Here is a 14,745-nt window from a genome sequence, read left to right as displayed (position 1 = left end):
AACTACATAAGTATTATTTTTTCTTCTAATAAAATTTGGAACAACTATTATAGGCGTAATCTGGAGGGGATTTGGGTGTTTAATTCTATATAAGTATATAATATGGGTAATTAGTTATTAGTTATTTTTATAATAAGAAATGTATGTAGGTATATAAAGCACAAAGCCATTTTAATATTTTTACCGTTGTTGAATATGTGACGTGGGGACGAAGTTACTCGTTGAATAATCATTTATGATCATAAAATTAAACAAAAAAAAGGTGGGCAAGTGGGTAGCGCTCTGCTGTATTGTAAAGATGGAGACTGGAGAGTAGGTCACTGTAATGGATGTGTTAAATTTGAATTCAATGACAGGTATCATTGTATACGAAAAACGATTCTGAACAGAGATGATTTGTTAATCTAGGATAATTAGTAGAATATTATTACCTATATTTAAATTTTAATATATCGTAATGGTAAGCGATTTTGTAAAAAATTAAATTTCATACGCTCATAAAATTATTTCTATAGTGACGCTAGAAAATTTTTTTACAGTTACTTAAAGGAAAACTTATGAAGAACCTTGTATCGGGTTCTTTAAATTTTAGATATAAATCACAAACGTTTTATGAATTTTCAACTTCAAAATTCTTTGCAAATTTTCGCGATTTTAACATATTTTGTAAACATTTGAACTTTTAATGCTTATAAACAAAAATTGTGACTAACGATTTTTGATTATTTTTACTACGATAAGTACAACTTATAATAAACCTTCTACTAAATTTTAAAGATTTTTCGAAATGCCAAATTTTTTTATCGGTATTTGAAAAACTAAAACTTAGAAAAATTTTAAATTTTAATTGTCTATAAATAGTTTAAAATAAATCAAAATATTTTGAAAATTTAATTGTAAATAGATAACACTAACATAAACATTTGGTAAAAATTTTAAATATTTGTTTTCGAGTTACAGCAAAATAAAAAATCGATTTTGTCAAAAACTGATTTTGCGTAAAACTTTCCGTTTTTCTATTACATTTTTAGGGGTTTTCCTGACCCCTAAAAACTACAATTTTTCCTACAAATTTTCCTTTTGAAAACTACAATTTTTTACTTTTGCCCCCCCCCCCAAGTACCAACTAGATTCAATTTTACCTTTTAAAAAGGGGGCTGAAGTCAAAAATCAAAACACTATTACTACTCCAAAATGTAATAATATAGACAAAAAAAAAAAAAAAACAAACACATCATTGTAAAATCAATACGTTTATCACTCCGTTCAGAATCTAAAATAGGCAATCCGAAAGTGAGGTAGAACGTTGAAATTTTAAGTAATTTCCCAATAATCATCTTTGACTCAAAGCACGTACATATTAAATTACACACGGAAATTCGATGTATTTTATTTTGAGCAGACGTATGGTTGTTCTAATTTATAATATTATTGTTATGATTAAAATAACAATGTCAGAGACATATGATATAAATTACCTATGGTACATATGCTATAGGCAAACTAATATACATGATGGTACGGATGGCTGATTATATCACGAGCGGATAAATTGGTTTTCATAACTGTGAAAGTGAAATAGTTAAAAAAAAAACCAGGCCTTTTCAAATATACTTGTTTTTTCAATACAATAATATCAATGTATTTAACAATACCTTTATTTTTTATATGATAACCGACAAAATAATTTTGAATATAATATTATGGCTTTTGTTATTTTAATCTGTGAATCGTGGATTAACAAGCGATGATACCAGATTTATAAAAGTTTGATGTTGTATGTATAAAGATAATTTTTTTGTTTCTAACGTTTGTCAGTAATGATAAATCTCTCTTCAACACATTTTTTGAAGAATGTAATACAAAAAGGTAGACAAATGAGTATCGCTCTGCTGTACAGGTGTCGTTTAGATTACTATTACGGATGAGTTAAATTTGAATTCAATGATATATTATTGTACTTATACGAAAAACGATTCTGAGAAGAAATTACCTATCAGCATATATCATCACCAAGTCATATGTTATTTTGATATAACTTACTATTAATGCAATTTATTTTATTTTAAGTAGGTGATAAGTATTATAATGAGTTGATGTAATTTTTTCCCATAATATTGCATTTATTTTATTATATTATTATAGTATTTAATTATTATAATACTATGTATGTATACCATATTATATCAACTTATATAACACAAAATAACATCTCTCTGTACTATCTACGTATCTCTCAATGGTCGTTAACATTGTAACATTTGTAAGTTTGTAACATTTAAGCGAGCACGAATTTAGTACATTAGTACACCTAAATGCTCCGGTGTGTACCCAGAAGACAACAAAATGTTTCATTTCAGAAAATAGTTCAAATTTGCAGTGTAGGTAGTCAACAAACAAATATTAATTTTTATACAACTTTAAAGAAAATAATTTTTAATAATTTCACTAATAAAAATATAATAGTTGCTCAATAATAATCGACAAAATAACTTTTTTTCGTGAATAGGCTATAATTAAAAGTTCTTAATTCCGGAATGAAGAGATGAAATTATTTAATTATTTACCATAATTGTATAAAATACACACATAACTATGCACCAATGGCAAAATATGTCTTAATAACCCTCCAAATATGTAATTACGTATACTAATTACAATTTGTTCTATGTCCTTAGTACGATTTGAAATGAAGACATTTTAAATGCTCGATATAGTGCGTACACTCAGTATGAATATAAAAATGAAATATAATTCCGGTCTCTAGTTATTACTAATGAAATGTATATAAATTTATTTGGTGTGTACCCATTATAATTTATATATTTTAACTTTATATTACATAATGTTTAAAGTATAAGCGTCCGGTGATTTTAAGGTTACTTATTTTATAACTTTAATACCTATATAATTGTATAAGTACATAATTTTATATTTTGAATAAGTTTAAATAATTTACAATGTCCCTTGTTTATTTTCTCAGAATCAACATTGGGCATTTAAACATTAATTATTATTGATTTAAAATTGGTCGTCAAAAAATTTAAACGCTTATTGCTACTACCGATGCGTGTATTTTCTACATTTTTATTATAAAAATAGTGAATATGCAGTTAGGATCAAGCAACAATTCACGTGCACTACGAATCAAAAACTGACAGAAGTCTTGAGTTACATTTTGATTCACAAAACACTAGATCATATTATCAAGTGTTTGTTGCCACCGAGAACATGGATTTGTAAAAATAAAATAAATGAAAACAACAAAATATACAAATAAAACAAAGGTATAATTACGACACATAAGCGACAGTAAATATAAGTAATATAATTTATACTATAGGTGCCACTTTAGTATTTCAACATAAATTATCTTTTAAATACTTATAACGCTATAACCCAATACGATAATGACAAAACCTTAATATTTATATCATTAAAATTATCCAATTGGTACAAATTAAGTTTAAGATGGTCAGTTGAAACTGATTATGAAGGTGACTCTCTAATCACTATTATAATGAAGTGGATGGTAATGATATTGAAGCTGCCATCAACAACTTAGATAATAGGCTTATAACAATAAATTATATTGAACTAATTTTTAAAACGTATAAAATATAATTATAAGGATAATTATTATAATATAAATGTATAAAACTGTTTATAATTTTCATGATAAACTCTTTTATAAGTCTTTGCATTTAAATTAATTTACTTATACAGTTACACTATATTAACTTTGTTAATTATACAACACATTTATACAACAATAAATATAGGTAACCAAAAATATTTTAAAGAAAACATTTTGAGTACTTAAGACAACTTAACCTAGTATATAATACAAAATATTATTATAAATATATATACATTTTTCTATTAACTATAAATACTTTCATCATAGTCAATATAGTATACATAATATGGATGAATTAAGGATTGAAAGTCGATTAATTCAGCAAGAGCTGTTAACATAGCTGCAATACCACTTGTAAGTCCAATAATAATAACCATATTCATATAAATTTTTGATTTCCACGATAGACTCCTGTAAAAAAAAAAAAAATAATAAATACAATAAATTGTACTAATTAGTAAAAATAAAACTCTACTGAGCCCAAGTTATCGGGCGTTTATTAAATAAGTACCTAATAAATGCAAATTGTTAATTAAATGTTCTTACATTTTTTATAGGTACATGTTTGAATTTGAATTTTTTTTTTTATTCAAAAGCCTTTGCATCTTCATAGTCATTGGTTATTCTTAAAACAACAACGATAACTCTAACGATATGCTCTAGGTGTATTTTTTCAAAAACGTTGTTTTTATTCACGTATTTAAAAATACTTAAAATATTAAATAATAGCCGTATAAGTTAATACATAACCAAATTTAGAGAAAATATATTTTATACTGATAGAGTTATTTAGTTCAGTAAGATGTGAAACAAACGCATATTTTGATAGGTAATTTATTGATACATAACATTTAAATTTTAAATGCTGAAAAACATAAATCACCATTCAGCAGAGCAGTGTCAACCAAATTTGATTTAAAAGTACACAACAATAAGTATTTACATCAATACCATTTAAATAATTAAATATTAATAATATTATAATAAATGCAATATTTTTGGTTGAAATTAATTCAACTAACATATTATTTTTAGTAAAAATAAACAAAATTAATAAAATATCAATGTAAATTTATTATAATATACCAGTATACTAATTAATATAAGCATTATAAGTTGACAGACTGTCTCGCATTTTTTGGTGCAATTATTTAGGTTTGTATTAAAATTGAATAAAAAAATTATATTGTTTTACTCAAAGACAAAGTGTACTCAAAACCTACTATAAAACACAACAACTTTCCCTACAGTTTTTTTTTTAAACAAACTTCAAATTAATTTAAAACTATAATTGTCTTAAGTAGGTACTCCTTTACATACCTATTTATGTTGATACATTAATTTAGCTTACAATCGTTTAAAAACTGCAATAGATGATAAAATAATAATATTTTTCACAATATAAGAGGTTACAGAATGATTGTATTCATTAAAATATTGTAAATATTATACCTGTCGGGCCATGTGGTGCTTCGCATGGAACATAGCCTCAAGTAGAATATCGACGGTAGTACAAACGTAGCGAGTATAACAGTCGAACATCCCATCAGAGCCACTAAGTTGGTGAAGTTTGGCATGCTCTCACCCAGAGCTATCATGGCAAGTAATAAGCCTATGCGAACTACGAATCGTGAGAAACCGAACGCTGAAAATAAAATTAATATTTTATGTGTGTTAATTACCAACTGATGTTAGTATAGGTACAGGTTAACTCAAACCTAAATGAAAATGAATAACTGTCATCTCGCGAAAAAATTTGTCGATAAAATAAATATATTTGTTGATACAATACTAAGAGTAACTTTGAACTTTAAGGTAAACTTACAGATTTTTATACTAATATAATTTGACAAATTAAAAATGGTAGGTAACTGGGTAAATTATGTATCGTTGTATACGACAAACGATTCTGAGAGGAAAATAAACGGTCTATATCACCGAGCAAAAAAAACAAAAAAACGAAGGAAAGGAAAGAATACAACGAAAAACGTATACTTTTATATAGATCTGGCAAAATTATTAGGTATGAGTTTGTAAAGAACATATGTAGATATTTAAAAAATTAATAACTTTTGTAAATGTATTTTGTGATGACTTTTAGTGAATTTTAGTAAAAAAAAATAATATAGTGTAAATTGTCTAATGCTTTTTTTTTGTATTATCACTGTAATAATGTATAATTATTAATTAAATATGTATTTTATAAAAACTTTTCGGTTTTTCTATGATTTTTTTTAAAAATAGTTAAAAATAGTCTATGTATTATATTATTTAAAAATCATTACATTATTACAAGTAATACATTATAATTTAATTGCTATAATATTATAGCAATATACTGTAGTGCTTACAGTGCGGTGTATTGAAGAACGATTCCACTTGTTCAGATACTGGTTTCACGATAATGACGAATCCCAAAATTAAATGTCCTGCCATCAAAATGATCGCAGCGTATGACAACCACGAGTCACCGAGGGACATGAGGATGTTTGGATTAATTGTATGACCATACACGACATATCCTCCTACAACGATCGACCCAAAAAGAATGGCCAAAACTGGAACAAAGATAAAATAATAAATAAATAATCATACATGCACACGATGGTGATTGATTAATCAGTTCGCACAGTTTTAAATACCTGTGGTAGTCTCAATAACAAAAAATCGTATAATATGTAGTAGTAGTGATAACCAATAAGTAACATTGCCAGAGCTCTCCCAATAAATTTTCACCCGTTTACGAGTTACCCGATATCACTTGCAAATTCCCGTAACTTTACAGATGATACCCATTTGTCCAACAAAAAGTACGATAACGTTTAATAACTTTAAGCACGACCACTCACTGATAAATGAGGTTACTACGCTTCGCGAAAACTCGTCTCGTTTAAACATAGTGTGTGTTCGTATTACTGGGAATGATGCCGCTCCACCATAAGAGAATAAGATTGATCCAAAGGACAAGAAAAATTGGTTGGCTGAACATGCAGTTTTATGCGGTTCAGTAGCTGAACCTTCTTTTATTCGTTCATCCAACAAAATTTGCATTAGGACGAAGTAACAAGACGTCATCGTCGTGAGCAAAGCACCAACGGCCACAATACTGTGAAAAAAAAATCGTATGATTAACAATCTTAATTTATTTTTATTTTAATATTCATCATACAAATAATATAATATATAACTATGTGTAACTAATATCATCCGTAAGTCCTCAATTAAAGATGGACTTTACAAATTAATGACAAAAATATAATTGAGCTATTATGTCAAATTCGATAGCGTTAAATTTTAAGATAATATAATAACAAATTATAGATTTAACTCTATAATTTTAGAGTTAATATGGAGAATAATACTAATATAACTAATTTAAAAAATTGATGATTTATTTTTAATTACCACCAAAGTCACACAGCGATTGTTGATTGTTTAACTTAGTCATTGTATGATGTGATAAATTAAAAATATATTATATAGTATGTAGAATTGTGATTTACTCAATTGCTAAAACGTACATGTTTCGATTAATATTAACGTAAAATCGTAATGCAGCGAAATTTTCAAATAACGAACTTCCATCTAACGAATTATCTATTAAACTAAATAGTATTGAGACTCATAAGTCATTACCATATTAGAACCAAATATTTGTACTATTTAATATATTTCTCTGTGATAATTATTTTTTTTTGTCCATCCATGACTTCTAACACTTCGTATAATTTGGAAGTTTCGCTGTATTATTATTGTTTTTTTTCACTATTATAAAAAAAAATGTCGGTACATACCAATAATCCTTTGGTGATTCCAAAAACATAAGTGAACTGAGGGCTACTGAAAATACAAATAGCCACGTCGAAAAGCCAACTTCCGGATGTGTGCCAGAAAATAACTTCTGTGCAGATTGGGCGATTAGCATTAAATATACAGTTGCGGAGCCGAACAGTGTTATGTGTATACACGCTTTCGTAAAATAACTAAAAATCACACAAATAAGTTAAATAATACACGTGTATGTGTCTTTAAGTTTTTAAGAATATTTATGGCAATAATACTGTCATTTTATTTATTAGAGTTCAGATAACATCGCAGAATTATATAAACGACTCTACAACATAGGCAACGACTTTCGTGTATTCAATTTTATACAATTCCAATGGTAATTTAATATTAAATATTTAAATATAATATTCACAAAAATAGAAATATATATAAAAAATATATTTAGTAATATATGTAGCAATAATATGTTGGCAGGCTGGTTTCGCTCAGAATCGTTTTACGTATGTAATTATTTATCATTAAATTCAAATTTAATACACACATTATATCGACTTACTCCTCAATGGCGAGGTACACTCAACACCTACCATACAGCAGAGAAATTACTTATTTTTCCCATTAATTTAAATTTTATTGTATACACGAAAGTCATCACTCATTTACACTACAGTTGATATGGCAATGACCATAATATATTATTACAATTATTGTAGATTGTGAATAGGTAACATATATTATAAATAAATACCTAGTTCGTCTTCCGACTGCGTGCAACGCAATCGTAGGATACGGGTCAGGCAAAGGATAAACTCGGTATTGGGCGTATCTCTCCTCAAGTATCAGCCAGCAGGTCCCGAGACAAGAAGCGCTGTAAGCCGTTGCAATTCCAAATGTAACCAACAAAATGAATCCCATCCATCCTGAGAACAGTGATTGCAGATTATAACAATTCATCGAGTTATAACAGATACGTATTATAAATGGATACTAATAGGTTGAATCTGAGTTGAGTGAGGCTAGGTACTTAGCCTGTGAACTATTTCTACACGAGTATCAATTACCTACATCGTTTGTAAATAGAATATTCTTTATCTTTTAGAATATTAATATGATACACTGTCAATAACTATAAATTAATTTGTATTAGAAATAATATTGTAATTGAATTATAACTATTAACTAACTATAAATTATTTTTTATAATAGGATCGGTGTGTCGTTAATTAATATACAAATATATGTCACATTATAGGTTTTTCAATAGTCACCTTTTCGATGTCCTATCGATGGACAAAAATTAGTTAATATAATTATATTTAACAATTGCATAAAAAAGAAAAAAAATATATTGCATATATTAGTGTATAAAAGTTTTGAAATATACTGACATGTTTTAAAAATATACACATTATACCATACAAAACATGATCAAGCTTTAGGTACCAGAAAATTATTTATAGGCTTAATGAAATAATAGTGCATTATTTTTTTAGTAAAGCTTAAATAAAGCTTAATGTACTTTCAAACTATTGTTCTAAATATATATATATACATAATGTGATAGGTACATTGTAAATATTTTATCATCAGAGACTTACCTAGGTTAACCACTGCCCATGGAGCGGCGAGCATTCCGATTCCGGCCATCTCACCCGCTATGAATACGACCGCAATACCGGTCCTAAATCCACTAGCAGAGTAATCATCATTGTATGTTATCATCCCCTGTAAAATTTATAAAACTAAGAATTTCTATACAGTAGTGAAATTAATTTGTGCACAAATACGTGGATAAGAATGTTGATTAGAGGCGTCAATGAACACGAACGCAGCGCCATTATAGGTTTTTCTGGGTGTGCGAGCTTTTAGGCAGGCCAATTTTAATATTTCATCGAGACGTTTAATTTATATTTAATATATTATGTACATGTATAAAATATATGTATGTAATGTTTAAAAATCCTCATATTAATTTAAATTATTATTTTATTTTCAAATGGTTAGCAATTGAAAAAATGAAAAATTTAGGTATTAGCAATAATCAATGTATTACATCAACTTGTGTAAGATATATATATATATATATACAATATATATTAACGATTAATGATATATAATGACATATTATAATATATATATTACATAGTTTATAACTATTAATCTAATCATATTATATGAGAATGTATAATTTATAAGTTAAGTTATTATATCTAATTACTTATGTCTAAGTATTTTTAGTTAATGAAGAGCCAACGATGCAAAAAAAAAAAATAAATGATAAAGCATACACATATGAATAATGAATTACTTAATGTTTTAATTAAGGCATGAACAATGTCTATTATTAGAGATACATTAATTATCATAATTATTGTATTTTTTTAAATTTATTATAATTAATATAACTGGAAAGTCAATATATATATATACTGAAATCGTAATTCGTAATTTGATCAATAATTAAACTTCAAACGCTTATAAAAAAATAAAGCTTTTTAGTATTTTTGTACCGCTATAAGTGAAACTTAAGATAAACTCTGTATTATATTTAAATGTCTATGAATAACTTAAATCAGTTTAAATATTTTGAAAATGATATTTTGTGTAAATGTATTTACTCAATAATTGAATATTAAAAATATAACGATTAATATTTTTTTTAGTGTATGACGATAACAAAAGCATAAAAAAAGTTAAAAGATTATTAATCGTATTCTATCTCATAAAATATTAAAGTGAAAAATAATGTAATAAAATATTATTGTATTATACAGATAACTGTATCTTATACGCCATACGTATAATCTTTAATGATTATAGAATTTTGAAAAAATGAAATAGATGTGTTTCTTTATTTTTAACTTGCTATTTTTTTAATCAAAATTTCAAATATTTTAAGCACATTATTTTGTGTCAACTTTATTTTATAAATGGTAACAACTATATTTTTGATGAATTTCTGGTAGTTTTTTTCTGAAAATGTCCAAATTATCAATTTTGATTTGTAAGTTTTTTTATTATAGTCCTTTTAAGTTTATTAAATACATAACTTTTTTCTAATTGAAATCAATTCAATTTTCAAAAGTTAAATTTTATTCTATTTTTTAATGCAATTTAATGTATCTTATACATTTTAATCGCTAATCTAATAACAACATACACAAAAATATGTTAAATTTTGCGATAAATTAATACAAAATAATTGGTAACCATAATTCATTATTTTAATTCTAGTTTAAAATTAAAAAATAAGTACTCTTGTTGTATGATTACAATTAGTTGATTACTTTAATTTTTTTCTTTTCATTCGCTTTTCTTACAATGGTACAAATTTGAATTCTTAATTAGGTGCCTAAGGTATTAAGGGTATTTGACTATTATTATTATTATATTAGAAATCTGTAATGAAATCAGATTAAAGTTATCTAATTTAAATACTTAAATACTTTAAATACTTTTATTTATATCGTTATTAAATAGTTAATATCAATATAAATAGTAATTACTTAAGTTTCTTTTATAATCTAAGTTAATTATACATTTTCAATATTATTATAACAAAAATCGAGTACGACTACTACTTTAGCCACTTAATTAAATATAAAGTAAATTTAAGTTTCCGTAAACGGAATAACTACATTGAAAAAAAATGTCTAGTAATCAAATTATTATGAATATAATAATTACAATAAAAATATTTAATTTATGATTGTTTATTAGTTTTTTTTGTATTATTTGAATTGAATAACCTGTACATAGCTGGTATAATAAATTTGATTGATTACAAGATTTTTTTTAATTGTTTGTTAAAATAAAAATAATGAATTATGTTTGTCATATTTTGTTGACATTTATTGCATAATTTAATATATTTTGTTTGTGTATTTAATTAGATTACCAATTCAAATGTATATAAAAAGATATTATATTACGAGAAAAGATAGTTAAAAAAAAATGATTTAACTTTTGTAAATTAAATTTATTCCAATTGAAACTGTTAAGTGTTAATTAATTTACTAAACTTAATAGGACTTTAGTTAAATAACTAACGAACACAAATTTATAACTTAACAATAAACATTTTCAGCTATACCAGGATTCATTAAAAAATAAACCTAGTTGTTTCCGTTAAAAAAAAAAATAAAGTTGACTGCTGTTAATATAATTTTTTACTTCACTTTTGAAATATTGATAAAAATGTTCAGTTAAAAATAAACATACACGTCCTTCTTTACGAAATTCCATACTATTAATTCTTAATTATTAAAAAACCACAAATTCCCTCGATACAAAATATATCTGTGTATTTTTATCAAATTTTGAAATTTTCGGCATTTTTCAGTTAGAATATGAAAAACTACTTACTACTAACTACTACTAACTTTTTGACTGAGTTTATTAATGTATTAATATTTATAAAAAAAAAAATTGAAAATTTCATCGTAATATTTGTAATCTAAAATTTTAGTTTGTTGAATTTTTAGTTAAGACAAAAAAATAAAAAACAATAACATTGTAACATTAAAAAAATATTTATTTATGTATATTTAAATGTTTTATTTATTTTATTACTTTAATTTAAAATGTAATTTATCCAAATTGTTGGTTTTATGTCTTATATAAAACCTAAATCGATGATGGTTTAAGAAAATATTTGAAAAAGTAATTTGAATAATAATTTTATAGTTGTTTTAAAAATTACATAACAATTGTATATATTTGAAAAAAAGTCGGTGGTGCCATGTAAACATAGTTAAATATTGAAAACCAAGAAAATATTTGACTCACAATTAAATAAAATCATGGCAAAATAATAATAACATTAGTAATAGCTATAATTCCTAATAATTAAATACCAATAATAATAAACCAATTAAAATAATTAAAAATAATAGCCGATAATGACAATTAACATCATGTTATAGTCATAGACTCATAGATGCATTTAAAATATAATGTGAACAGGACTAAACAATACGTGTAAATAACTCGTTTCTTCCGTGTTCATAAAATATGGCATTGGACGACAAAACGCACGACGTGGTGTAATATAAGTATAACGATAAGTCCGCAAAGAACGGAATAATGTACTAAAACCCAACCAAATATCTACACAAAAATCATCAATGTAAAAAAAAAAATGTTAATAAATAAATAATATCAATAATAATAATAATCTGAGATTTATTTTCTTATAGGTAGGTTAGTATGTATAGTAAAATACCATTAAAGCCATTGTTACTGACGACTGTGGAACATGATAATATCCAGAAAATCCGTAAATGCCTGTATCGGCTATATTAGTTTATCAATTAGTTCAATATTAATCGAATAATGAAAAATATGAAGCCAAAATTCAAGCAATATTAATTTTTTTTGTTCTTTCTTGCGATTGATTTTTGAATCGTTCAAAAATTTCCATAAAACGCTTAAAATTTCCTTTGAAAATACCCAAACATGCAGACACGGTCGTAAAGTAAATGCTTAAAACGCGGAAAGGTCGAAACACGCGAGAGTAAAATATCTTCGTATTCGTAAATCGCTTTGAAACGAGACGTGGTACACGATGAGTATACGATTCGAAACGGCATGGAATCCATCCGTTCCCCGACGGGCGAGCAGTTATATTATATTACAGCAAGACAAGTAAAGGTAAAGGTCAATAATGAGTGGAATTCAATGGTAAATTTACCCCGTTTTGCTGCACGTCCTGTAATACGCTGTTTTCGAGTTGCGGGCTGCCGCTGTAGTCGGCGGTCGCCGGTATAGGGTCCTCCGGTACCGAAGTCGCGGCGGTCATGACCGTCGGCGTCGAAGTCGTCGTCACCACGATCGTGGTCGGCGTGCCCAGGTCGTTGATCGAACACGGGTTGCACGTGGGACACGCCGGGTCGTAGTTGGAATCGCCGACCTGCGGTATCCCGTGCACCAGGTGCCCGCGTATCTGAAAAGGCCTCGGCTCGTCCGCCGCCGGCTGTTGGCCGTCACCGCGTTCCACCGCGTCCGCGTAGATCATGGTCGATCTCCGTCAGCGACGAAACAGTTCGACCGCGGTTGCGTCTCCAGCGACCGCGGAACACTAGCGCGCAGTCGCAGTCTCGCCGGCCGAATGACTGTCCTGGCCCGCGCGTTTGTCGCTTAAATAACGCCGCCTAAGGGGTCCCGGCCGCGGGAAACCTGATGTGGCGGGGATACGACGCCGATCGTTCTCATTGGTCCGATCGCGCACTATTGCTTCTGCGGCGGCGGCGGCGGCGGGTGTGAATGCCCGACAAGGAACACGATTATAATATATTATTATTATTATTGTGTAGTGAACTTCGACGCACGTTTTGAGTACGCGGCGCTGCTTCCGACACTATACATTATTATTATTATTATTATTATTCTTGTTATACGATTATAGTGTTGTTGTATGGGAGCATCGACGGGCGTACGTACGCGCATCATCGGTTGATGTCGCCTCGACCGAACGGATTTTTGATTTTCCACTCGCACGTGTTTTTCGTCGCTCGCGCTCACTTCTTCTCGATCGCCCTATCCCCCCTCCCGCCCCCCCCCCCCCCCCCGTCCATCGACAACGCACACGCACCACACTCGTTCTCGCGGATACGCGACGTCGACACGCCGATGTCGGCGGCCGCCCATTTACTCCGCCGCCGCCGCCGACATGAAAACGGCCGACGACGGTCATCGCGACTGAAGCGGCGTAGTGCGGCGGACATTTAATCTGACGGCGGCGGCGGCCAACGCGCGTTCCTCCGGGCGGCCGTGCGATCGCGCCGCCGCCATAATATTATATATCGTACGGCTCTCGGCTCATTTTTTTGTGGCCCATGTTTACCGACAAAAAAAAAATTATAGTAAAATATTAATGTCGTTTCACTATAAAACTATCTCAGATTATTAGAGAATTTTTTTGAAGTTTTTTTAATATTAAGTTGTGTACTCCTCGACGTGTTTGTAAACGCATAGAATAAAATTGGAAATTGTGTATTTTATTTATTTTTTTTTTTCGTTAAATTTTTATGTGCTGCCCGCGTAGCATAAATTATTCGATGTTTTTGGCCCACCTGATACTTTTAGTTTGACATGCCTGCATCAGACGTCCGCCAAAAAAAATAAATGTTGATGATTATTACCCCGTCATGATTGATTCGCGAGCGCACGCATATCTCCTTAAAGTATTTTGCGAATGTATTTCTTTTTTTGGAGTTTTACGCGTATATTTTATTTTTTGACAGCATATAACTTCCCAATGATATAATAGAATTGAATTTAAAAAAAAATGTTTATAATCGTAAGAAGAAAAAAAA

General features: G+C 28.2%; 1 protein-coding gene across 1 annotated transcript; it reads right to left on the bottom strand.

Annotated features, from left to right (window-relative positions):
• Positions 1-3,301: 3,301 nt before the first annotated feature.
• LOC113556859 (amino acid transporter AVT1J-like) lies at positions 3,302-13,526 on the bottom strand. The gene is made up of 8 exons (XM_026962056.1): positions 13,122-13,526; positions 9,028-9,154; positions 8,178-8,349; positions 7,435-7,623; positions 6,490-6,746; positions 5,992-6,198; positions 5,093-5,285; positions 3,302-4,051 (listed from the first exon to the last, which is right to left on the bottom strand). The coding sequence occupies exons 1-8, from the start codon at positions 13,443-13,445 to the stop codon at positions 3,883-3,885; spliced, it is 1,638 nt and encodes a 545-aa protein (XP_026817857.1). The 5' UTR covers positions 13,446-13,526; the 3' UTR covers positions 3,302-3,882.
• Positions 13,527-14,745: the final 1,219 nt, after the last annotated feature.

The sequence above is a fragment of the Rhopalosiphum maidis genome, chromosome 3, assembly GCF_003676215.2.
Source record: "Rhopalosiphum maidis isolate BTI-1 chromosome 3, ASM367621v3, whole genome shotgun sequence".
Classification (NCBI taxonomy): Eukaryota; Metazoa; Arthropoda; class Insecta; order Hemiptera; family Aphididae; genus Rhopalosiphum; species Rhopalosiphum maidis.
Note: the sequence above shows the minus strand (reverse complement) of the source record. Positions and strands in the feature narration are given on the sequence as shown.

Excerpts from the sequence above, each read along its gene's own strand:
- LOC113556859 (XM_026962056.1), bottom strand. The coding sequence starts at position 13,445 with ATGATCTACGCGGACGCGGTGGAACGCGGTGACGGCCAACAGCCGGCG. Across the intron at positions 8,350-9,027 it reads ATGGGCAGTGGTTAACCTAG|GATGGATGGGATTCATTTTG; the intron begins GTAAGTCTCTGA and ends CACTGTTCTCAG. Across the intron at positions 5,286-5,991 it reads GTTCTTCAATACACCGCACT|CGTTCGGTTTCTCACGATTC; the intron begins GTAAGCACTACA and ends TTTTATTTTCAG.